At 50.3% G+C, this 25,429-nt stretch overlaps 8 protein-coding genes and 1 non-coding gene across 9 annotated transcripts; 8 read left to right on the forward strand and 1 right to left on the reverse strand.

Annotated features, from left to right (window-relative positions):
• Window positions 1-2,999: 2,999 nt before the first annotated feature.
• Window positions 3,000-4,467, forward strand: J7337_002391 (uncharacterized protein; the record flags this gene model as incomplete). Its single annotated transcript, XM_044820121.1, has 3 exons — window positions 3,000-3,468; window positions 3,683-3,700; window positions 3,800-4,467. The coding sequence occupies 3 exons, from the start codon at window positions 3,000-3,002 to the stop codon at window positions 4,465-4,467; spliced, it is 1,155 nt and encodes a 384-aa protein (XP_044684421.1).
• Window positions 4,468-5,583: 1,116 nt separating this feature from the next.
• Window positions 5,584-6,714, forward strand: J7337_002392 (uncharacterized protein; the record flags this gene model as incomplete). Its single annotated transcript, XM_044820122.1, has 3 exons — window positions 5,584-5,852; window positions 5,903-5,984; window positions 6,043-6,714. The coding sequence occupies 3 exons, from the start codon at window positions 5,584-5,586 to the stop codon at window positions 6,712-6,714; spliced, it is 1,023 nt and encodes a 340-aa protein (XP_044684422.1).
• Window positions 6,715-8,377: 1,663 nt separating this feature from the next.
• Window positions 8,378-8,978, forward strand: J7337_002393 (uncharacterized protein; the record flags this gene model as incomplete). The annotated part of the gene is made up of 3 exons (XM_044820123.1): window positions 8,378-8,598; window positions 8,649-8,798; window positions 8,846-8,978. The coding sequence occupies 3 exons, from the start codon at window positions 8,378-8,380 to the stop codon at window positions 8,976-8,978; spliced, it is 504 nt and encodes a 167-aa protein (XP_044684423.1).
• A 1,031-nt stretch (window positions 8,979-10,009) lies between these two features.
• J7337_002394 (uncharacterized protein) lies at window positions 10,010-12,742 on the forward strand (the record flags this gene model as incomplete). Its single annotated transcript, XM_044820124.1, has 1 exon — window positions 10,010-12,742. The coding sequence occupies one exon, from the start codon at window positions 10,010-10,012 to the stop codon at window positions 12,740-12,742; it is 2,733 nt and encodes a 910-aa protein (XP_044684424.1).
• A 244-nt stretch (window positions 12,743-12,986) lies between these two features.
• J7337_002395 lies at window positions 12,987-13,068 on the forward strand. The gene has a single exon. It is a non-coding gene; the product is annotated as a tRNA-Gly (tRNA).
• A 1,196-nt stretch (window positions 13,069-14,264) lies between these two features.
• Window positions 14,265-14,775, forward strand: J7337_002396 (uncharacterized protein; the record flags this gene model as incomplete). Its single annotated transcript, XM_044820125.1, has 2 exons — window positions 14,265-14,460; window positions 14,525-14,775. The coding sequence occupies 2 exons, from the start codon at window positions 14,265-14,267 to the stop codon at window positions 14,773-14,775; spliced, it is 447 nt and encodes a 148-aa protein (XP_044684425.1).
• A 2,072-nt stretch (window positions 14,776-16,847) lies between these two features.
• On the forward strand, window positions 16,848-20,329 carry J7337_002397 (uncharacterized protein; the record flags this gene model as incomplete). Its single annotated transcript, XM_044820126.1, has 2 exons — window positions 16,848-16,945; window positions 17,023-20,329. The coding sequence occupies 2 exons, from the start codon at window positions 16,848-16,850 to the stop codon at window positions 20,327-20,329; spliced, it is 3,405 nt and encodes a 1,134-aa protein (XP_044684426.1).
• Window positions 20,330-20,774: 445 nt separating this feature from the next.
• On the reverse strand, window positions 20,775-21,269 carry J7337_002398 (uncharacterized protein; the record flags this gene model as incomplete). Its single annotated transcript, XM_044820127.1, has 3 exons — window positions 20,775-20,960; window positions 21,064-21,144; window positions 21,267-21,269. The coding sequence occupies 3 exons, from the start codon at window positions 21,267-21,269 to the stop codon at window positions 20,775-20,777; spliced, it is 270 nt and encodes an 89-aa protein (XP_044684427.1).
• A 404-nt stretch (window positions 21,270-21,673) lies between these two features.
• CWC22 (pre-mRNA-splicing factor cwc22) lies at window positions 21,674-24,280 on the forward strand (the record flags this gene model as incomplete). Its single annotated transcript, XM_044820128.1, has 1 exon — window positions 21,674-24,280. One exon carries the CDS (start codon window positions 21,674-21,676, stop codon window positions 24,278-24,280), a length of 2,607 nt encoding a protein of 868 aa, XP_044684428.1.
• Between the last annotated feature and the right edge of the window lie 1,149 nt (window positions 24,281-25,429).

The raw sequence follows: 25,429 nt of genomic DNA on the forward strand, positions 1-25,429 counted from the left end.
CTGACACTGATAGAGGAGTCATTCAACGGATGTCAGGTCAGGACGTTAATGTAATGAGCCGGTTTGGTACCGTCTCCTGTTGGCATTTGAGAATGCTTCTTGCAAGTCATTCATGAATGACTGGTTGTGAATGCTCGATTTATCGCGGGACTCTAATCTCTCGTACCTGGATACGGCTGATGTGAGCCGCTTGCGTTTAAACTCTACGTAACATCCAGTCCATTCAGGTACACAATTCTAACTGCACAATTAAACTCAAAACATAAAAACTTCATGCAGCGGCCCATGGGAAAGGATTATGTACATACGTGTAAAAGGTCACTGAAACAGGTTTTCCAAACCTCCACACAAAAGGGCTCGAAACAAACCCATCCCTCCTTGGTCCGACGTGTTATTAGACGCGTCTCAAGCTGGTACAGCTAGCGAGAGACACGAGAGCCTCGTTACATTCTCTGGTCCTTGACCTGAAGGGCTAGGTACTATCTCACTTATCTATTTACTGAAGCCCTCTTCCAGAAACGGAATCGAGGCTTTCATTGTATCGTGGGGGAACTCAAGCCACAAGAAGACGGAAGAGCTTATTCCATGAGGGCAGTAAAAAGTTTCGATGCAGGGCAAATCGATCCCTAGGAGTAAGATTCTCGGTTAAGATTCTCGGCTCGCTTCTAAAATATCCGATGCAAGATGAGTCGGTCACTGGGTCGAGATGAAGAAAAGCTAAACAACTCTCGAATCAAATCGAGCACCGAGAAGGATACCTGGACCTTGGAAGCATAATCTGAGACACGTTCGCTATCACCGCATAGAAACGTATGTACGGAGTACTGTACTGTCATTTCCAGGTAAGCTATCGACATGCATCGAACTATTGTTTTCGATGGTTAAAGTGGCTCGCGCATCGAGACACATCGAGCAGCCCAGCAGCCCTCTTCTGTGCGACCTGTGCTTGGGTATCTGAAAACCTAAGACCATGGATCAGGGCGAAACATAGTCTATACAAAGAGTCCACTAGTTGTATGGAATCTCCCCAAGATAATCCTAAGATATCATAAATATTTTGTCACCTAAGTCTGGTCTCAAGTTGTCAGCCATCGCCTTCTAGCCAGGCTTGGCTTCAGCGAAGTAAATGAAAGAGAGTGAGCGCGCACCTTTGCAGTACAGTACGGAGACACACCGTACGAGTGTACAGCCCCTCTTTCGATTCCCCAGGCTTCAACACCACCCCACTCCATGTCCATCTCCAAATCAGTCCTCCATCGTTCATTTCATCAACACCCTCTCCGCCCAGTGCGAGCTTTCCATTGCCCATCTCGATTAAGCCTGGAGCGGACGTCGGATGGGCTCGCCAAGCTAGACCACGGGGCCACTGTCCACTCTACCCGTCTCGGAAGTTGGGGAAATGGAGAGCGAGCAGGCAGAGTAGGCAGAAGTTCTAGTGCTGTGGCCTGTGGGTGAGTGAGGTGAGTGAGTGAACTGTACAAAATCGTGTACTGTATCATGTACGACGAGAGGATGAGAACATGGACGCGTCGGGTGACGAATCAGCCCAGAATCGTCCATGGCAGAGGCGATTTGACTGCTGATGATTCCCAACAAGAAAAACGGACGATGAGAACCCGAACGCGACCCGGTACGTCTCCCTTGCTATCGCACTTGGTCGACATGCTCCCGCTGAACTCTTCTTCCATCTCGACCGGCAACGTTTGTCCAGGCCAGACGGGCCCTGCTGATGAGTTGAGTGAGATACAGCTGCTCCAGGGAAACGGTTAGTTTCATCCCCTGGCCACAACGTTGTGCAGCGGACGAGAGGACCCTGGCACGTCTGCACTTCTTTTTATGATGGTGCACAAAGAGAACCATCACCCATTTCATACCTTATCGAGAAAAGCCTATCCAAGGATCCAATCACGGGCACAGCGCAAAGCACAGCGCCTCATGCACCACGAGGAGGGGAATGAGGGGATACGTACCTCGGATTTCCGCCCGTCTCCCTCGCCCGTCGTTGTTTCTCGCTGGTAGATGGTACCTGAAAGTCAACAATGAAGTTTATACACTTGCAGCTGCCTCTTCATAAAAGGAGTCAGGCACTATCGTGTCGTATCTCCTTCTCACATATCTATCTATTCAGGTCGCCAACAAGGGGAAGATGGCTCAGCCCCTGTTTGCCGTCCGATTGCGACGTTCTCTCTGGCCAGTTCCTTAATAGGGCGCATCGTACGCCCACTGTTTACAAAGGACACGCCCCCCACGAGCCAGGTCAGGCGCTCTCCCACTCCTCTTCCTTGCTGCACCTCAGTTCGGGCAACAGAGCCAACCAATTGGCTCGTCTTACACTCTCCACCTGTCGCCATTGAATGGATGGATGCCCCTGGGCTTAGGGGAGAAGGCGTTGGAACCGGTGGCCGCTCCAGGCTTGTTTGGCTACTTGGTTCATTCAAGTAGAGCCATAGAGGGAGGCCCCTCTCATACTTTCAAGGCCAAGGTCATGTTCAGTGATTCCTCAATGGGTACTAGCGAGGTGATAAAATCACACAGCCAGATATCTATTCAGAGCCAAGATACACTCCCCCGCACCTTCTGCCACACACCTTGGCTGGTCTCCCAAAATATTATTTCTCGTTTGTCTCTGGGACTTTACTTCTCCTTCTTCAACACTTGACACTTGACAACCTCACTTTGCAAACTTTCAAGCCCAAGAGCAACTAACAACACGAATCCAAACACATAGTTCGAGATCGACACGACTGAAGTCGGTCGAATCCTGAACATCCATCCCAAGTTGCCGGCAATGGCCTCATCCAAAGTACGCTGCCCTCAATCCTCAGAGGGAAACCGACCCGAGCCCTGCCTCATACCCCGATCTTGCCCTGTCATGATCTCTCCGTGCACGACCTGCCAGATGGCAGAACAACCTTCCAAGGCCCAGATTTGCTGATCTCCTTCATCCACTTCAGGAAATGCAGCAGTCCTCGAGGCCATTGACTCAGAATCGTTCTCCGATGTCGTCCACGTCGTCGGCCCTGCCTGGCCGTCAATCCCACGCTCGGACGAGCTCGCACTCGCTGCTAACAGGTGCTCTGAACGCCAACCACCGAGTGACTCGACGCAAGTCTGTCACCAACCCGAATGCCAATGTGACCGCGATCGCCGCCGCTCTTCGGGAAAGTGAGCGTTCTTCCGCCTTGCCTATCGGTAGTGGTGGACGCCGGATGTCCAAGAGCGCTGCTGCCCGGGCCGCTCTCGTCGGCAGCCTTCCCTCTCCCCCCGCTAGTCTCCCGAACCACAAGTCGATACCCGAAACGAAGCAAGAACTCAATGGTAGCGCCATTGAGGACGATGTGAATGAGGGCTCGGCTGACGAGGGAGCTACCAAGTTCCAGAAGGCTCGTCAACGCCGTGCCAGCGATGGCCAGACTCTCAAAGAGAGCAAGAAGAGCAACAGGGTTGAGGTTCGCTGTGACAAGTGCGGTAAAGGCTACAAGCATAGCAGTTGCTTGACTAAGCACTTGTTGGTCCCCCTCCTCCCAATGACTTGCCCCAGCACAGCAGCTCTTATCTTGAGATGAGAGCTGTTTTTTTTTTTTTTTTTTTTTTTTTTTTTTTTTTTTTTTTTTTTTTTTTTTTTTTTTTTTTTGGCGTGTAACGTTTCGTATCCATGATCGGTGTCACTGACTGTGTCTAGGTGGGAACATACACCTGAGTGGGCTTTGACCTCGAAGCTGCTCATTTCCAAGCATCAGCAGGTTCAACTGCTTGAGGCTGCTTCTGTTCTGGTAACCATGAACGGCGTTGAAAACAGCGCTGACACCCCCCCCCGAGTCCACCAAGGACTTCCAGAGTGAAGCTGGTTCATCCTCGCCTGCTGCGTCTGGATACTCCGATCCCGCTGAGCGACAAAGCTCTGCCGACACTACCCCACCTCCGTTTGCTGAAGGGGTCAATGTTGACGGCACTTCGTACCGAAACAAGCGCTTCAGCAGCAATGGCGGATACGCGACCAGCTTCCAGTCTGCTTCGGCTGCCTCCTTCGGAGCAGGAAGTATGCCGTACGGTTCAGGATTTGGTCACTACCGCCAGCCAAGCCATGAACACCGCCCAGGATCTTCCGGGCGTAACGCTACAGGCGAGGACGATCGGGACCTGGCTGCTGCTGTTGAGCTTCTTAGCTGCAGCTTTGGGAGCAACAACGGATCCCGACCTGCCATGGTTCCTGCTGATGCCCCTCCCGTTCCTCCGCTGCCAGCTCAATACCTTGATCAGGCAGCATCTCTGTCTGCAAGCTTCATTAACAGCTTTCCAAGTCGACAGCCTGAGAGCTTCACTCGTGGTGAGATGAGACGCCCCAGCGACGACGTCAGAATGGAGGGTAGCGGTGATTCGGTCATGGATGATGACGACTTCGAGATGCGTTCGCGCGGTCGTAGTGAAGATGATGACGATGGTGTTTTTGGTCGCATGGAGGAATGAAAGATTTTGTATGCATCACTAATGGGTTAACGATTGGGACGGAGTATATGTCTTGGGTCGGGCATGTTGGCTCTGGAGTTGGATTATATATGGGATGACGTCGATGGACATACACGTTATTCCTTCTTATTTATATGTACACATACCTATACAGCGTGTTGGTTGAGGTGGACCAAGCTCCGCCACGGATCTTTAGCACCGATGAGTTGGAAAGGCCCTTCTTTGCTTCGCCCAGGTTATTTGGGGATACAAGGAGCTAGATGAGATTGCATTGCCACGAGGTTAAAGTGAGGATTCGGATAGGCGTCGAGTTGGCACCCAAATAAAGACCTATCTATCAAATGGATCAAATATTGAGAATCACATTGTCGTGTTCTAACATTGACTCACCATGAGATGTGAATAGGAATGAAGAAGCATCAAATTGGGAAGAATGAGAGAGGTGATGAGACATCACGCAGTTCTTCAAAGTCACACCGGCGCAGAAGAAGATGCAGACTCTTCTGTTAGAGGACTGTTGAGGGAAGGGAGATAGCAAGATGGGAGAAAGCGAGCAGCTTCCTCCTCTTGACCACACTTGATTGAAGCGCGAATGATGGATCTTCAATTGGAAAAGAAGAAAGAGAAGAAGAAGCTCATCATCTTGAGGAAGAAAATTCATCTTAGTCGGCTGGTGAAGCGATCCCGGGGGACAAGAAAACTTTTGACGTTGAGCCATGATGTCAAAATTAAATGGTAGGAGTGCCTGCTAAGATATGCGAAGTCTAGACGAGTCTTTTGTATCACCTACGATGAGTGTCCTAAGTTTTTCTTGTCTCCTCTACGCGACTAACCCATTGTCATCTTAGTTTTGAGTGTGGAGAAAATGAAGTCAGTTACCCTTGACGACGACGGGAACGACGTCAACGTCACATCTATTGGATCACCCCCACTCTGTCGCTCCAGCTGTCGCTATATTCCCTGACGCACAAGAAATACCGACCTACACTGCTACTTTACCTACTTCGGATACATAAACATCACCAACTATCAGCGCCCTGCTGTCTCTCCATCGCGACGCTCTCATACCTAGTATATATTTGTCCTAGACAAGTGGCGTGTCTCAACTCGGAGACGATGACTTCGCGACGAATCGCCGCAGCTGGCGATGATGACACAGCCCTGACGACAATTCCATCCTCGCCAAAGGAGGTCCAACAACCTCCGCGCACCTTTCGCGACGTGGTCCCCCGCCAGGCGCAGTTCCCTATCGCTGTTGCGACAAGCTTCGCGATGGCTTCGCTTGGATACAGCTTGCTGGGCGAGCTTACCAATGGCGAGCTTGCTGCTCTGAGCCGAAGCCAGGATACTTGGGCAGAGGTTTCGCTTCTTGCCGGATGGAGAGTGTGAGTCGGATGCGCTTGGGACTTGGAAGAAATACTAACGGTGATGCTAGGATTGAATTGACATTGGGATGGTATGGCAAGCTTGACAGCCTGGATGCTGCGATGCTGAATCTTCTCGCCCATGGCCCTCACGTCAGTTGACTCCACCCGTCGCAAAATATGGACCAGCAAAAAACTGACTGATAAACAGTACTACCTCCTCTCAACCTTTTATGAACTCAACTGGACTATTTCGGCTTCGGCTCTTGCTATTGATATTCTCTCAATCGCTGTGCCTTTCTTCCTGCTTCGCCCGCTCTCTACTATCCATACACCTTCGGCTGCTGCTGCTGCAGGTCTGCCCAACCGCGAGCTTCTCGATCTTCCTCTCCAGACGTACACGGCCGCTCTATCAACGGGCATCTACACCGTTGTCCTCGTCCTGTCGCTTCGATTCATTCTGCCTCGTATTCTGGTTGTCAACTACTCAGGAGTGCCAACATTGGAGCCCGCCTACAATGCTTCATATGCTGCCATTCTCCCCGTGACGACTCTTTTCGGCATCGCCGCCAGCACTTTCATCTTTGCGCCTTTCGCCACGACCGCACGTGCCCAAGAGGACGACAAGCTTAACGAGTTTGATCCCGTGGCTGCATCTCTCCGGGAGACCGTCTGGTGGAATGTGTGGGGTTACACTGTCAAGACCAAGGTTGTTATCCGTCGAACAATCGTCGTTGCCCTTGTCACCGCGGTAAACACGTTCCTCACCTCGTCCAAGACCCTGTATCGTGTCGATGCCTCTGGAGCTGCCGTGTATGCGGGCGTCTGGGCATTTGCTGCCATCTGCAGCGGTATTGGTCTGGGTTTCGTGGGCGGAGATTAAATGGCCGAGATATTATATTCTGGAAGGCTATATCAGCCTTACAAAGACGAACTTGGTGGGGAGCAAGGAAAGGGTGTCGAGAATATCCTTGATTTGAGATGGAGGGATCAATACCCTGGTTTCATTTATCGATCGGAGTCAGAAGGATTCAAGGCGTGGTTACTTGACGATGTTGTCATTGTCAAGACCCTGGGTTTTGATATTTATTGCCTTTTCTATGTAATTTTACCAGGTCTTTTCTTTTTCTGTTACTATGCTATCGTATGAATACCATTTTTAGGAGTTCTTCTCTAAAGTCGTCGATTCATTTCTTACGAAGTGATATTTAGGCAGATATGAAACACTGCATTCATCGCAGCTGAGACTGTCGAGATATCGCACAGGTGCCTTGACTGCTTATTAGGCAACGATCGGGCATCCTGGGCAACGGCTTGGCGTCTTCTAGAAGGAAACAGGGTGGTGTGCGCCTCTAAACGGGGATACTCCAGCATCAGCGAATTAACAACAAGGAGAGGTCAGTCATAGGGCTGAGGCGCAGATCCAACTGGGGACAAGTCGATGTAAACTAGCGGAACTAAGAGACTGTACAGCCTCGGGCGATTCTTGACGAGAACAAGGGTTTCAACGTTAAAATTGCCTGCAGCGCGATACGATACAGTACAAACACTAGACTACGCCCGAGAATCAAGGCAGCAGAATTGGGTGCAGACTGATCGACAATTCGGTATACTCAAGGGGATGTCTACCCAGGCAAACACCAGTAAAACGAGTCCTAAGCTTACAGGCCCTGCTGAGCTGGCTCCCCCATTTCTGGGTCTTTTATGACGCATTGGGCATGTGAATGCAAGAAATGAAGTTTGTCAGTCATGGTTCACTGTCGAGATTGTGAAATGGTGGTGTTCGTGGGACAGAATGAGGCGTTGGTCCTGGTCTCGGTCCTGGATATAGGACGATTTGATACACCCCTGTTAGACATTTCTAGGCTGGGGGGACTCCACAAAGAGTGCCTTGAGTGTCTCTTCCAGACTCATGAGCCTGAACAATATGGTAATTATGTCAATTTAGAAGAGAGATAACATAAGAGTAGTGTTATCTTGGAATGAATGAATCAGTCACGGTAAAGTTGAAATGCCTATCAAGAGTCTGATGCCTGGTCACCCGGTGTATGTAGGTAGGTTCAAGATGAATCACAAACTACTGCTAGTCCTCCCATCCCTTTCTAGACCTGCATATCTCCATTGGCTAGCCCGATAAGCCTCTACTCTATTGCTCCAACCTGCATAAGGCGTCACGCCTTTTTGCTGCAGTGCCCGGCATCTCGGTATCCATCTACGGGTCCCGTGCCTGGCTTGAGTAATAAGGGTCCCCATATCGTCCTGCAAGATATGCCTTATGGCTGGGGCTAACAGAGCAAGGGGTTGTTTGTATGGACGTGAGTCTCTTGAGGCTCCAGTGTGCCTATGTGTAGTTTCAACCTCTTTGCGCAAACGGGTTGAAAACATGAAGTATAAGAAGAACGGCCTTGTTCCTAAGGACAGTATTTCACAATTCCATCTTCACTCACATCTTTGCACAACATCTTACAATCACTACCGCTATAACAACAATTGCAATCTTCTGAGAGAACACCTAAAGCAAAGAAACACACCCAAAAGTCTTTAACATGGCTAGCTACTACAACACTACCGCCTCTTACGCTAGCCCCCCGGCTTTCAAGAGATCTCGAAGCATCAAGAGTGACCATGAGATCGATCTCAATGGACCCATTGAGGTTGTCGGATCCGTCAAGTCTGGAAGCAGCATCAGTCTGAACGGCGATGTGATTGTTCGAGAGAAGGTTGACGCCTATGGAAGCCTTGGTCTGAACGGAAGCATCAGATGCGAGTGAGTATGACCCTTCTCCTGAGTGGATTCCGAGACTGACAAAGAAACAGTGGCAAGGTCAAGGCCTATGGAAACATCTTGGTGAACGGATACACCGTTGCCAACGACAAGATCAAGGGTTGTGGAAAACTCCGAGTCGTGGGAACACTCGAGGCCACAGAATTGGAGATTTATGGAAACGTGAGCATTACAGGACTATTGTAAGTATACTCGTAGCTATGACCATGACTCAACTAACAAGATAAAGGAAATGCCGACGTCTTGTTGTCTACGGAACTCTGACATTGATCGGAAGCGACTCAAGCTACTATGTCACAGAGTCTGAGCAAGTGGCCGGAGCTGTCATGATGAGGGAGACTGAGCCCGACTGGGACTGGTAACTGGATGTTATGATGTGACGGAATTGTGAATAAGGAGTCACTTGTATGGTCAGGAGGCTATGGTTGGGGCTTGTTGTATTACTAGATTGGAAATTGTGTCTTGGGTTTACTTTTGGGAATGTATTTCGGTCGTTTTGCTTGGCGTTGGATACTTAGATTCATCATGGATTCAGTTCTATCTTAGAGGAGGAAGTCTTTCACAAGAACAAGATTGCAACAGGAGATATTTAGATTGGAATACACAGTTACAAGGGAACGTAAAGTGCCATCACGACTAAGACAGCCAAAGAAATGCCCTTGGATTTCTCATGGACATGTCCAGTAACCCCCTGCTCAATGACCTCGAAGCCTTTCAGTCACCTCTGAGTTTTGTAATTCCGATGTTGAAGCACACTCAGCTTGAAAATCGCCAATATCCAAGTGATAATCTCCCATGAAAACAACGCATCCTTGAAAATCATTCTCGGTAATCGGTACAAGTGTTGCCGAGTTTCAAGGTGACTCCAAGTTTCTACGGCCGAGGCATACTGCGCTAGAGGTTCCATGATCTATCATGACTCCTTCGGCAAGGCGTTCCGCTAGATCACGGGGACGCCTTGGGCTCCGACTAGACACCGGAATCATACAAAATATTTTCTGTTCGCATATGCGCAGATTCTAGATCGCAAAGGCACAAAATCATTTCCACGGCTGGAAGTTCCAAGTTGCAGTGCAGCCTGGCGTACCTAGGTTAGTAGGTAGGCAGCTTCCAGGTTGGTTCTGGAACTCGAACTTACAGCACTGTACCTAAAATCGATGAGTCAGCTTCGCGGGGTGCTCATATGGGGCTAAGTCTTTTCGGGGCAAGCGCACCAAGGCCACTATTGACGTCGCCAACGAGCTCCCGTCGCGTTAGCTCTAGACGCGCAATAACCCACATCGACAAATGGCTTCATCAGTTTATCCATCGTTATAACGTCCTGATTTGCGCTTCACACACGATCGCTTTTGTCTTTTTCTCCTTTCGGGCGCGTCAAACCCAGACTGCGATGATGGGTGAAGCAACAGATCTCGATGGCGACACAAACATGGAGGCCATCTCTCCAACGACCCGGACTTTACCTCTGAAAGCGCCTTCGCTTGAGCGCATCGACAGTCTCGCATCTATGGAATCGCGCGTGGATCCTGATGCCCAGACCACTGTGACAGACTTCCTCGATTTCACCGATTATCTACCTTCCGACATCGTGCGATCCCTTACCCTTATCGGCCAACTCGACCAAACCTATGCGAATGCTTCCCACAAGATTCACGATCTGACAGCAATATGGGGTCGATTACCAACACTTCCCCAAGAGGAGCGCCCCGCGCCGGTTCAACTGAGGGCAGATATTTCTGAACAGCTGGAGCAAGCCATCAATTCTCGCACTTTCGCCCATGCTGAAGCTATCCGAATGTCTGAGAACATAAATCGGCACTACGCCAAGGCCAAAATTTTACTCTCCAAACTACGCAAGATGAGAGACAACTATCCAACAGAAGAGCCCAAGAGCCCTGTTCAGTCGAAATCGCCACAATTATCAAGGAGCAAGGCCCCGAATAAAGCTGCTGGTGATGGCCAGAAGCCTCGGCGTCCACAAGTTCCTAGGATTATTGTACCCGGCGAGATACAGGCGCCGTACGATCTTGACTATGACTCTTACACCGATGAAAGCGAAGTAAGCTCAGACGAAGACTCTGATACGCCAGCGCCAAATCGAAGAACGCCTGCTCCTGGGGCGCGAATCAAGGTCGTTACTACTAAACCACCCAAGACGCCAAACCGGCTTGCTCGTCCAGTCACATATGCTACGCCAGCTCTGAGCCAAGCGGCTGCTGCTAATAACGCCGCTCTCCTTCAGCCTCCGCCTGAAGATGCCGTTGTGGGCAGTCCTGATGCCCCATGGCTACAGCTCACCCAATATGAGTTGGCCAAGTTGCGGAAACGTATGAAGAAGAATGCAACATGGACTCCCAGCGAGACCATGATCGCTCGCGAGCTCAAAGCTCTAGGACGTGGTCCTGATGCATATCATGAGGCCAAAAAAAAGGCCGAAGATGAAGGAGAGTCCTTCGAACCCCCAGTCCCCAAGCCGGTTATAGATTCCGAATCTGGGGAGAAACAACTTCCGGCCGGCGCTATGAGTGTCGAGGTACTCGAGGCTGAAGAGGTCCCGACCATCAACAGGGGCATGAAACTAAACGAGGCCAAGAAATTAAAGAGGGATAATCTCGCAAAGATGGCAGTAGAGGAAGCAGAGGAATCTGCGAGGAAGATGAACGAGGCTGCAAAGGCGCTTCTCAGGGACGGAAACAATAACAACAGTAACAACAATGGAAACCAAGCAACTCCAAAAACGCCAACATCTGAGACCCCCAAAGAGACTCCAAAGCCTGCAAAAACCCGGGCTGCATCGCGGTCGACCAAGCGAAAAAGGGAGCCAGAGCCAGAGGAACCCAACAACAGCAACGAGAGTGCTGAAAAGACGGAAAGCCAGTCCCTACGGCCTCAGGCCAAGCGAGCCAAAACCGAGACGCCAGTCCCGCCGCCTCCCCAGCTTACTTTGAATAAGGGCCCAAGTCCTGAGCAGGCATCGTCCGCGCCTACAGCGCCCGGCGGCCCGGCTGCGGTGCAACACACACAAACCCCTGTTCCCATACCTATCCCTGGCAGGACCACAAGAGGGTCGGTAAAATCTCCAACACCAACACCCGCTACCGCGTCGGCTACAGGACCTTCAAAACCCCCTCAACAGACTCCAGTTCCTCTACCGTTGACAGAAACTAGAAAGTCTGTGACTCCTGTGCTACCTCCAGTGAGAGAGAATAGTAAAAGAGAGACCCGAGGTGAAGCAGCAAAGCGAACACAGCAGGCACAACAGCAAGCAGAATTACCGCCGCCTCAAGTGATCCCGCCAATTCCGGAGATATCTGAAGAGGAGCCTCTCAAAACTGAGCAGAACTCATCCCCCGCCCCTCAGCTCCAACATGTACAGATTGCCCTTGCTCCCCCAACATCTCCCCCTCCCCCTCCTCCACCCTCACTCTCTCAACTTGCTCACGAAGCAGCAAGTAAGACAGCAAACAAGCAAGTTGCTTCTCGAGCGCCTACTCCTGGATTGACTACTGGCCCCGAAGGTCTTGCCATACGCCGGCCCAGCTCTCGAGGTAAAGCTGCGAGTCAAGAGCCGCAGCCTTCGTTAGCTGCGGATCGACCACGACGAGCGAGCACCGCTCGCAACACACCGGCTCCTGAGCCTCGACCACTGAAGCGAACCAAACGGCCTGCTCCTGGAATTGTTAGTACCACCAAAAGCGGCGGTAACAGCGCTGTGGGTAAACGAAAGGCGCCACCGAAGAAGAAGGCTCGCGCGAAGAAGGATAAGGGGTCTGTCGAGGTCGAGCTGGAGGATGTTGACGATGATGGAAACCCGATTGACCCAGACGAGCCGAGGTATTGTCTCTGTAACAGAGTCAGCTTTGGCACAATGATTGCTTGCGAAAATGCCGACTACGTAAGCGACTCTACCGCCTCAAAAACCTACCTTTCTTCCTCAACGGCACGCATGAAGCAAAAAGACATGAAACTGACAAACCAACAGTGTAAGCAGGAATGGTTTCACCTCGAATGCGTCGGCCTCGAAGAGGTACCTGCCCGAACGACTAAGTGGTACTGTCCTGAGTGCCGAATTAAGCTCAACATCGGCGAGAAGGGCGAGGTCAGCGCCCGTGGTGTCAAGAAGTAGGCAGTCGTGACGGTAACGGGTGTCCTGGGGCCCATAAGAACCAGTGGGGATTTGCGTACGATGGAGGACGGATTTCAATGTTTTCAAGCTCCTTTTGAGCTCACGGAGATAATACCCTTCTGTTTATATAGAATCATGCTTGAATGTAGCCATCGACAACAGACATGCGCAAGGGACGGTTTTCTCGTCAATGCTGTCCAAGAAGGCTCCATAGGACTCAATATCAACTCATTCCTTCAACAAAGCGTAATTGGTTTAGTGGTAAAATTCTCCGTTGCCATTCGAGCAGCGTCGGGGAGCCCAGGGTTCGATTCCCTGATTACGCATTGGAACATCTCCTTTTGCTCTAATGAGCTCTTAATTCTCTTTTGGTCGATATCGCGATTTTGGATCTTGGTGTTTTGGCTGGTGGTTGTCGCACTAAGGTAAAGATGGCAGTTTTGAGTTTAGGGAGTGCCTGCTTGGAAACGATGTTTTTAAGTTAAAACCTATTTTACTTGACGGGAAGCAGCTCTTTCCTGAATCTACAGGCTACCAGTCTGCGCAGTGTTCCCTGGTTGGGAGGGTTTAAAGGAAGGAAGAAGGAACTCAATGGTATGTTCACACAAACTGCTCCATTCTCTATTGGGGTTGCAACTACGCGTGGTTTGTATGCATATCAGTCATGCCAAAGGACCACCAACTAAGTCGATTCCGCTAAAGACCTAACAGTGACGATTATAGTTGACTGATCTGATCTCTTTCTCAGACCCTTATAGGGTAGGTAGTTATGAATATAACTTGGGATGGACAGTGACATATATATCCATCAGCGGTGATGAGAATGCTAGCTAGTAATATAAAGAATACGTTGGAGGTAAACATTATATACCATAACCACCCGATTTTGGATCATTACACTGTGACTTCAACTGAATCCACCATTGAGATACATCTTTGTATTGAAAACAACGTGTAAGCGGTTGTTTTTGATCGTCGTTGGTGCTGTCATGACAATCATATATCCACAGTTGCTGGCGTAGCACACATGATATCTCAACCTCATTCTTCTCACAATGATGTACATACCTTGGCTAGGGGAGGAAAGAAAACTTAGGACCTTGATCCCAAATGACAAAAAGACTTAGGTAAACTTCCATAAATTTAGGGTATCCTTACTAAGTTTAGGATATCTTTTACTGAGTTTACTTTGACCCCATTTCAAGGTTCGGTATTATCTTGCTCCTTGAGGGCTTGGGTTGGCCAAAAAATCCCCGAAGAAGGATAGAAAGAACAACTTCATTTCCTTCCAGAAAGAATTGGAGAGGAGCTTGAACGGCAACTTTCCGAAACAAAGTTTGCTACTAATAAGTCATGACGATCCACTCGGATGGAGAACAATTGCATCATGCTCTCCATATATGTCCCCAAGTTAAGAAATCATGAAAGAACTGATTTCTCGTCCTTGATCATCGCTCAAAGAAATTTCTTCAAAATTGTTCCTTCAAATTTTCAGAGACAGAAATCATAACACATACTCACCATGGCTCAGAACGCCCCAGAGAACTACGTGCCACTCTATGCTACCCAGGACGAATGGCAGGACAAAGAGCTTCAACAATTTGCGATTGACTTCTACCGCATCTCGGACAACCCTGAAGAGAATCAGCGTTGGGTAGACTCCTTCACGGAAGACGCAAGCGTGCAGATTGGCGCTGACAAGGCGCGCGGCTCAAAAGGTATTTCGATGCTTTCATCACCACCTTCATTCTGTTGGGGATAATAAGCTGATAAGGGCCATAGATCTGGTCGAATTCCGAAGTCGGATGTGGAAGCACATCAAAGAGCGCAAACACACGGTTCACAAAGTCTTTCCTGGGCGTTTCTCAGACTCAAATGAGTGCATGATCCTGGGAGACGTCAGCGTTACCACGACAGATGGACGGCTCAAAGAGGCTGCTTGGTCGGCACATGCAGTCGTCAGGAAGGTTGATGGACAGTGGAAGTTTAGCCAATACCGCGTCTGGCTGCAGACTGATGGACATCTGCTGTGAAAGTCAGGTTCTACAAAGATGATGGAACCAGCCGGAAAAAAAAAAAAAAAAAACAAGCAAAAATAAATTTGTGCATAGCCCTTTAGTTATTCAATGTCAAGCAGCTCGCTCAGAGAGCAACTGTAAAACAGCTTCACCCAACCGGATACGTCATCATAGGCTCGTGGCAGATGTTGACTGTTGCGGAGTAGAATCGATAAATGCCGAAGAATACCGTTGTCGAATGGCAAAGCCGGGATCAACACACGCCGATTGACGGGAGCTCTGGCAGGGAGAGCCCAAGGATAGAAATACTAACGACACACCCAAGAGGCCATTCAGGTGCCCATCTAATCCTCACTGTAGCAGCGCAGCGTTTCCTGAGCTAAGCCAAGGTTCACCGTCCCTTGCTTTGAGTGCTAAATCTGGGATATCAGCGTGTCGCCCCCTGGTGATTAGAGAGGCACGGCCATGCTGATGGCGTAAATGGCATAGCTCACCTGACCCATGATCACGGCGTAGAATCATGTGGCTTAGCTGGGTCGGATGGATGGGGCATGATCTATTGAGCCTTGAGAGGAATGGATGAACGATGACAGGTATCGAGACAATAAAGACTGCATAAGATCGAAGATTCAGTCGTCATCGTTGTGACCTTCTCAAGATAGCCGAGTATACTGCCCAGTATCATGGAAGCCTGTCAAACCTGTTATGATGGTGGATGACAAGGCAAGGTATCGAATCGAAAACCGATTCAAGGTGTAACTGAGGCGCTGTAACCTCCGGATTTGTACCCTCCCATTCACTCTCTGGCCAGCGCATGAACTCAACCCCGCGCAGGCCGGATGGACCTTGTTCCATTAAAGGCTTGTTCTCGTCATTTATCCAGAAACTGTCGAGGTCAACAGAATCGCGAACTACAGTATGTGCATATGCGCTTGCGCGCTATAACCGCGCGTACTGGATGTGTCAATCATGCCTCCCTATCCAGTTGTTTGGTACGAAAAAGAAACCTTTGATCTTCCGGTTGAGCTAGAAATGCGGGCTGTTTGGTTTGGTTCCTGACAGGCCGAGGCGTGGGCGTGGGTAGTGGCAGATCCGCCAATGCCATGGATTTGCCCGTCAAGATGATGTTCGGGTGAAAGTGGAGGTGGAGGTGGAGGGTCGAAGGGGGCGTCTTATCAACCCTTCAGTACAAGAACCACTTCCTTATCGCTTACAGTGCATGTGGTGGTGATGCCCACTACCAGCCTCCACTGCCATACTGCCTACTGCCCTCCCTAGGCCACCCGACCCCTCTATTACACCCCACGTCACATTGGAACAGAGGTGTGAATCTAGGCCCCATACATGGATGGGTTGGATGGGATGGGATCTATCAGAGAGTGACTCTTCGGCCAGCTCCCATCAGTCCTTTGAGCTCTCTTCCTTCACTTACAACTGTGAATGACTATACGATACAAACTTCAACAAAGCGTCTGAATATTTCCTTGGTTTCCAACTCTATAACGATCTTTCCCTTTCTCATCTATACCTGCATCTGCATCTGTTCTATATTGCATCGACTCAACTCAAGTCAACTTGATAGACGCGACGAGCTGGTCTACGCCGCTAACCCAACGATCCCGAGCACTTCGCCGTTCTTTCACGATAATAACTCAACTCAGCTCAACTCGCTCTGGCCGATATTGATCTGCATTACCTTTCCTTCGCCTCCCATATCCGATAGTAGCTACTGCGAATCGACCCCCGATCTGTGCGAGCGAAGCGAAATACATAGGAACACAGACTTCGAGCCTAGACAAGTGCCGGCGTCACCTCGACTGCAAGAGAATCGACTTGACGCCTCATTTATAACAAACGCGCTCTGCAGAAACGCGGGCGCAGCGTTCTAGTTTTAGGGGTAGGAAACTGCTCCGACACTTGTCCAAATCTGCATATGCCTTGTAAGTGCCTCTCTACTGGGAACTCTATTCCCACCTTAATACCCCTCCATCTGTGTATGACCTATCAGCCGCTGGCACTCACTGGGATCCCCAATCCCGAACCGCTTGCGCAACCGCGCTCCTCTTTAACAAACAGGAGAGCTGACCATGACCCTCTCGACAGCTTCTAAGAAGGAGAGGAAACATGCCAGAGAAAGTGGCGGCATCGCCGCGGCCGTGACAAAGCAAACAGCTGGTAAATTCGCGTGAGCCTCCCTGTCCGCATGACTCCTCTGGGCTATCATGGACCACTTTAAGTACCTAGCTGACCGCAGTCACACAGCACTGTCGCTGTCAATAACGGTAACGCCAACACCAACACCAACAAGGATAACGTGAATACAAATATTAGCAGCAGCGGAGATAATAAGAGCTCATCTACTTCGGTCGCTTCCACGCCCCCCGTCGACACGCCCGAGATTAAGCCTTCTTCTGGCCCTGACAATGTCAACCCTGCTGTCTCCCCTATGCTGGCTGCTTTGTCCACAACTCCAGCTTCCGTGAGCACAGCACCGAGTATGAACAATGAATGGATGAGGAACGGCATGGCCGGCTCTCCAGGAAACTTGATCAGTATCATGGGCGATTCACCTCCTACTCAACCGTCTTCTTATGAGGACTCAGGTCGACTGCAACAAGGATGGCCCGTACAGCGTCATTTCATGAGTCCCTCGCCTTCATCTCTATCCCCACCAAACCACAGCCGACGTCCTTTGAGCTTCCAGATGGACGCCCAATATCAATCGCCAGAAACACCACCTCCGAGTGTCCCCTACCGACGCAGTTCGGTCAACTCCCCGTTCCCAGGCTCGAGGATGGGAAACCATCCGCCTCTGCCTCATCAGCCCCAGCCACACTTCTATGGTGTACCAGATATCGACCTCAACATGACTAACAACTCGGGCATGAAAGCCGGCGAACGAGGCTATTTCTTTGGCTTCGACAAGTTACCCGAGTGCCCCGATTTCCCATTTGGTCCAAGCAACGTCGTCATCGCGGGGTATGAAGGCGGTTTGGATGTATACGCTGTGGGTAAGAGAGGTCTTGAGCCTGTTGCCAGTCTAAAGGGACTACGAGGAGGCGTTCACCATGCCAAGATCCTCCCTTGGACGCTTGGCAACAGTAACAAAGCTCTGTTCCCTCTTGTGGCGGTGGTATTGCATGGACCAGTTCTACCCTCAGCTGTACCTGGCTCTGTACAGGACGAGGGACCAAGCCCCAGGCTTGATGGGGCAGCAAGCCCTCGATCCGTCTTCACACACCACGATGGCTTCCAAGGGCGACAGACCATCGACTCATATCAAACGTCTGTAGAGGTGTACTCACTCAGGACCAACCAACTCGTTGATGGTTTACTTCAAGCCCCAAAGATCCCGATCAACCCTGAAATATCCGTCACGAACCCAATCTTCAGACCTCCTTCACCTAGTGGCTCCTTCACGATTCGAGCGGACTCGGGTACACTTGCAGTTTGCTCAGGCGTTACCGGCGAATGCTGGGTCTACTTGCAATTGTTGGAAGATCAAAATGGCCATATATTTACATGTGTCGGAAAGATCTGGACCAGACTCCAGCAAAGCCCCCGAGGTGAGGTGCCAGAGGAGGCTGGTAAGACACAGTCTTCGACCGCACCACCGCGCTCAAACCCGCAAATACCGATTCTCGCAGTTAGGGGACGATGGATCGCTTACTGTCCTGCGACGCCTTCTTCACAAGTCTCGTTGAGAGCTCACGTACCACTTCCCATTCGTGGCAAAGCACCTGGGCTCGCCACTGTGACGCCGCCGCAGCTCCCTTCGTCTTCTGCATCGGTAGATCTTCCTATTTCCGATAGTGTCGTTAATAAGATCATGCGAGAGACGACCCAGGAACTCATTCAAGGCGCTAAGTGGGTTGGACAGCAAGGCCTGCAAGCTTGGAATTCATACTGGAACAAGTCGTCAACCCCCCAAACGCAAACTCAACAAGCCCGCTCGCCTCCCCAGAACTGGGCTGGTACTCGATCTCCTCGTGGCGATCCTGTCAACTTTCCTCCAACTCATGGTCCTGCCGGCCCGGTTGGAGCGAAAGACCCAGGGCTTGTGTCGATTATTGATGCAGAGTCGCTCACTAATTCATCTACCATTCATCCGATTACTACGTTCTCGCCGCCTTTGGGCTGCAGTTTTCTTTCATTTTCGCCATCGTCTTTATCCCTGTTCACTGCCAGCAGCAAAGGCGATGTGCAAACAGTCTGGGATCTGTTCCGTATTCAACATACACGATCATCCCCTCTCCAGACCACTGTCACGCCAAATGCAAGCACAGGACCTCAGGTCCGCCAAATTGCACAATTTTCACGAATGACTGTCGCACGCATTGTCGATGTCGCTTGGACGCAATCGCAGGGGGAGCGATTAGCTATGGTGACTGAGCGTGGCACTGTTCATCTACTTGATATGCCCTCAAGTGCCTTCATGTGGCCTGCACCTCGCCGTCGCCAGGCTGTCCAGGAAAGTGGCACTGCAACACCAGAGCAGTCGAACACTGCTGTTTCTTTAGCTACTGGAGCTTTTGGTGCAGCCTATCAAGCTGCAAAACCCTTTGTCTCCCGACCTCGTCGCAGCAGTGGTAACGTGCAAAACGTGACTGGCAATAGCCTAAAAGACTCAGCGGCTATGGGTGGGCGAGTGATTGCTGCTAGTATCAGCAGTTCACTTGGCAAGACAGGAACCGCCATCAACCAGCTTCGGCATACTGGTGAAAACCGAGTGTCCTTGCCGCTTAGCTCAGGCCTTCCTTCGGCATCCTGCGTGACCTGGGTCAAAAGCAGAAAGCATCAAGGACTCTTTGTGGTTGGCAACGGTCTAGTCCGAGGTTTCTCCTGTCGAAGTCGCCGATCTAGCGTACAGGCTGGCAGGCGAGTCACACGGGCTAGCAGGTATCACGATTACAATGTGCCAATTTTACCCAGCGACTTGGTTGCTCCAGCTGTACGGCAGATGGTTGACCTGGGAGCTCAGGATGAAATCCTCGACCTCTCGGACCGTGATATGGACGCAGGAAACACGCTGACACTGAACCCCCGACCTCGAGTTGCGGCAACAGATCAGACTATGGAATCGTCAATCCCTCAAGCTGAGATAGAGTCTAGTGCGCCTTACCAACCTTTCCACACGGATCGACGAGTAACTCTGTGCGAGTACCGGAGAGGAACAGCTGACCAGCTCGAAGTTGTCTCAGCTATACTAGCCGAGACAAGTCTAGACGAAAACGCTACTTCCAAGAAAAAGAAAAAGAAGGGGCAACCCATGGAACTAAATTCATCCAATGAATTCTCGAACACGATGGCTTGGGCTTTTGGTCAGGATATTCCAGTGGTTCGACTGGATTTAGGCTTGGCAACAGTTGCTGAGGAGGAGTACGACGGTCCCGAAGACCATATTGCATTGCCCCCTTCAGCCATGGAGCGCGTGATGCAGTATGGCGACCAGGAGCAGATCGTGGTGACTACGAGAAGGCGACGTGGAGCGCAAGGTGGAAGTCAAGGTGAGGATGGCTTTTTTGAGGATGACTGTGAAGTCCTTGACTTTGCAGATCAGAGAGTGTGAGAAGAACTCTCAGACAGACAACGTGCGCTTGAGGTTGGCGTCTAGGTCCTTGACTTTGCTTGATTATATGCATACGAAGCTGGAATGGCAACTCATTGCTTAAGCTGTTTGGCGGTATGGAGCAAAGTTTGTATCTTTTCGTGTGAAGCATGATTAGTTACGCTCAACCCAACTCTTGGTCCGGTTTGTTGGAGTTTGATTCTGATATGTGGGCATTTTGCTTGTACGGAAGAAACACTCTTTAGCACGGTCGTTTAGCAGGTCATAATGCCTTATTATAAATAGAAAAAGATTAGATACCCATTCCCTGTAGTGCTCATCTCTTCTGCATTAAGACATTGCTGGCCTGAAGCTTCAAAGTCCCGTAGTGTGATTAGGTCTTGGGCGAAACAACGCCATTAAAAGACACTGGATGATTACAAGTATATAATCGACATGTCGTCGTCTAGTTGGCCTTCTTCGCGGCAGCCTTTGCCTTTGCAGCCTTCTTCTGGTTGCTCCGAATCATAACCATGCCGAGGAATGAGCCAACAACAGCGGAACCGAGGAGGATGATAATGACGGGGATGCGAATGGCCCAAACGCGAGGGGGGAAGAAGTTCTGAAGAGGGTGATCGTCGTCGACAAAGGGCTAACCAATTGTTAGTTGACCATGTGTTCAATACCTAAGCTGGTGTCTATGGATCGGTAGGGGTGTACAGTCGCATCGAGCTGAGAAATGAGGGGCATCTTACCATGAGCAGAGTCCAGATGGTGTAGTAGGTGAAGACGACGGAAGCGGCCACGAGCATGGCGAGACCGACGATTTTGTCCAACTGTAACAAGAATTATTATGTTAGTAAAGTTGAAGCACCACGAGGGGCTGCCACGATGCCCCGGTCTGAAGCGCGTAAGGGGACAGCGTGTAAATCAGGCCTGGACAGATGATGCTGCTTACCATTGTCAAAGATGCGCAAAGCGAGCGAGTGTAGTCTTTGTTGAGCGGAGATGAAGATTGAGGCCGAGAAGCAGAAATAAAGGAGTGTCGTGGCAATATCTCTTGGTGGTGAAATGGTTGCCGTCAAAAAGTCCAGTTGGCTTTAGGGACAAGCTTCAGGAGACGTGACGACTAAAGGTGGGGCGCCACAAATGCACAGCCACATTATCTCGAAGCTCCAAACGTGGCTGAACATCTTTTTTCAAAGTTAACATTACTTCGCGCGCGACGAAGCTAACAACGACATCTTTCTCGAGTCGCAAAGAATTTCACTTTCTTGCCCCCACGCCATCGAAATTCAGGACGCAGTAATCGATACGGTAGAATAAATCGATCGCGACTGTAACTGCGAGTGTAATTTCCTGACGATGGCTTCCGCCGAGGTCGATCTCCCGCGTCGGGACCGCGATCGCAGCGACAAGCGTGATGGCGATTCATATCGTCCTGCGAGAGACCAGCGATCAGCCTCTCCCAGGCAAAAACGAGAAGCTCCGCCTGTGCGAACCGAAGAGGAGAAACAAGCGGCTGCAAAGGCAGAGTACGAGAAGCTTCTCACAATGCGATCCGGCGGTACATATATTCCACCCGCTCGACTGCGCGCGCTCCAGGCCCAGATCACGGATAAGACGAGCAAGGAGTATCAGCGCATGGCATGGGAGGCGCTCAAGAAGAGTATCAATGGTCTGATCAACAAGGTCAACACTGCGAACATCAAGTTCATCGTTCCCGAGCTTTTTGGAGAGAATCTTATCCGAGGCCGCGGTTTGTTTTGTCGGTCGATCATGAAGGCCCAGGCTGCCAGTTTACCGTTCACACCGATTTATGCCGCCATGGCTGCTATCGTCAACACCAAGCTACCCCAGGTCGGCGAGCTCCTGATTCGCCGTTTGGTTATGCAGTTCCGAAAGGGATTCAAGCGAAACGACAAGGCTGTTTGCCTTTCCTCGACTACCTTCCTGGCACATCTTATCAACCAGCAGGTTCAACATGAAATGCTCGCTGGTCAGATTCTACTTCTCCTGCTTCATAAGCCGACCGACGATAGTGTTGAGATTGCGGTTGGTTTCTGTCGAGAGGTTGGGCAATACCTGGAGGAGATGCAGCCATCTATTGCCATGGCTGTATTTGACCAATTTCGAAACATTCTGCACGAAGCCGATATCGACAAACGAACACAGTACATGATCGAAGTGTTGTTCCAGGTGCGCAAGGACAAATTCAAGGATAACCCAGCTGTCAAGGAGGAGTTGGACTTGGTGGAAGAGGAGGATCAAATCACACATCGAATCGAGCTGGAGGGTGAAATTGATGTGCAAGATGGACTCAACATTTTCAAATTCGACCCGGAGTGGGAGGAGCACGAAGAGGCGTACAAGAAGCTGAAGGCTGAGATCCTAGGCGAAGGTAGCGACGACGAGGATGACGAGGATGAATACGAGAGTTCCTCCGAAGACGAGGAGGACGAGAAGACGAAAGCCATGGAGATCAAGGACCAGTCTAATGCCGATCTGGTCAATCTACGAAGGACTATCTACCTCACTATCATGTCTAGTGCTGATCCTGAGGAAGCTGTCCACAAGCTCATGAAGATCAACCTCCCTGCCGGCCAGGAACCTGAACTTCCCTCCATGATCGTGGAGTGCTGTTCACAAGAAAAGACGTACACCAAGTTCTTTGGCATGATTGGTGAGCGCTTCGCCAAGATCAACCGACTGTGGTGCGACCTGTTTGAGCAGGCTTTTGCCAAGTACTACGACACGATTCATCGATACGAGAACAACAAATTGCGCAATATTGCGATGCTGTTTGGTCACATGTTTGCTTCAGATGCCCTGGGCTGGCACTGTCTATCCGTCATTCACTTGAACGAGGACGAGACCACATCCAGTAGCCGTATCTTTATCAAGATCCTGTTTCAGTTCATCGCAGAGGAAACCGGCATGCCCAAGCTGAGGGCACGTATGACAGACGAAACCCTGCGCCCCAACCTGGAAGGCCTCTTCCCCAAGGACAACCCCCGCAACATCAGATTCTCCATCAACTACTTTACAAGTATTGGTATGGGTGCTCTCACAGAAGAGATGCGAACCTACCTACAGAACATGCCCAAACCTGCTTTACCTGCACCCCCTGCGGCTGGTTCAGACTCTGATTCAGTTTCAAGCTACTCGTCGTACACGGGCTCTTCTTACTCGCGATCTCGATCTAGATCGCGAACACCACGTAAGGCCGCTGATCGAGGAAGAACTCTTTCTCGGTCTCCTGATCGAAGAAGCCGGGGACGTTCATACAGTTCGTCGCGATCAAGGTCTTACTCAAGATCTGTGTCTGCACGAGGAAGGGCGCGCAGCGACTCTCGCTCTGCCAGCCCTCCCCGACGAGGACGTCGTTACGACAGTGAGAGCCGCTCACGATCCCCTGCCCCACGAAACGGCAAGGGTCGGGCTCGCAGCGCCTCATACTCATCTCGAAGTCGTTCCCGCACGCCTCCACGTCAAGCACGTGGGCGCAAGGACTCCTTTGCTTCGGAAGGACGGTCGCCGCTCCCTCCAGCTCGAGATGGGCGAAGCCGCTCATATGATTCCCAGAGCCGATCTCCTTCTCCTGTGAGAAAACGGGAGAGGTCATACTCTGGCAGCCCACCTCGACGAGGCCGACCGCGCGGAAACGCCGGCCCAGCCACACATCGGCGCAACAGCTCTTCCGTCAGTGATGGACCGCGAGATGCTGGCAAGCAATATAGTCGCTCTCCTTCATACGATTCGCGATCCCCGCCTCCAAGAAGAGCCAGGCCAGACAGCGTATCGCCATCACCTGCGCGCAATGGTCGCCAAGCCTCTTACTCGCGGTCACCTAGCCCCCCGCGCCGTGGAGCAAAGAAATCTTTGAGCCCTGTGCCTCCAAAGAGGAGACGTTATAGCGATAGTGTTTCTCGATCACCGCCACCGATGAAGCGAGGGCGAAGGGGAAGTTGAATGGACGGAGAATAAGGAGCTGGAAATAACGAAAGACAGGGCTTGTTTATAATTAGAAGACCAGGTTAAGGAGTTGCATCATCAGCGGGACTACCAAAATTGTAAGCTTTTGAGACCCAGCTTCATTGTCCGTAGAATTTCTTCAATGGTGAATTTCATGTTCTTTGTCGGATGCATCATGAGAAAGTGAATAGTTTCATCCTTCATAAAGGGGAGGCTCTGGTTGGAGAATAGCAGCTTTTCTATGAATATAAATACCGTTGATCTCTGGAAACATATCTCAGATCCTCAGCTATCCCGCTTCTCCTATTCTTTCCATCTGGTAAAATCGACACAGTTATCAGTATGGAAACTTCCAAGGAACCGCCCAAGGCCAGCAACAACGTCACTGCATTTGGCATCTGTATTATCATGATGAGCTCAAAGACGAGAAACACTAATACTTGTATCGGCCCTATGGCTCTTGGTATCGTCGCGATTGGCGTTGGTATGTCTATCAGGCATGTTTTGCGCCAACAGAGTGGTTGACCTGTTTTTAGGAAGCGCTGGCTTGGAAAATCTGGACGTTGACGTGACTGTGCTCGCGACCAGACTCTCAACAGTTTTGAACATGTAGCATTCAAGCGTCGAGACTACAAATCCCTTTGAGGGTTGAGTTGGGGACTGGGACATGGAGATGTGATGGATGCATACTGACCATGCTCAACTAAAAAGGAGTCTTGTCCTTTTCGTATCATTGGTATATTGAAGAAGTAGATGGTTCTCTGAGAGCATAGATTTGAATATCTGAACATCTAGGCCAAGAACAAGAAGAGAACAGAATGTATTATCCTCAAGTTACCTCTGCATCGGAGAGATACGGCAGTCAACACTTCTTGAAACCATACACTTCTCAAAGTGTCCTGACTTGAACAAGAGCTTCTTGAAACCTACCAATATTGGTATACCTGGTGATGGTCTGATATCGACGTTTTATTACCTAAAATCTGCAACCACCCGATAGCTATGTTTCTGAGCTTTGTTTGTTAAAGCCTTGCATGTTGTTGGCTACAGCATAACAAAGGAAATTCTACAATGAATAACACTAAAAGCCATTCTTTGTTTATACTGATGAGTGATGTGTGGGAATGACATAAGCTATTGATTCTC

Source organism: Fusarium musae, chromosome 2 (assembly GCF_019915245.1).
Source record: "Fusarium musae strain F31 chromosome 2, whole genome shotgun sequence".
NCBI classification, from domain to species: Eukaryota; Fungi; Ascomycota; class Sordariomycetes; order Hypocreales; family Nectriaceae; genus Fusarium; species Fusarium musae.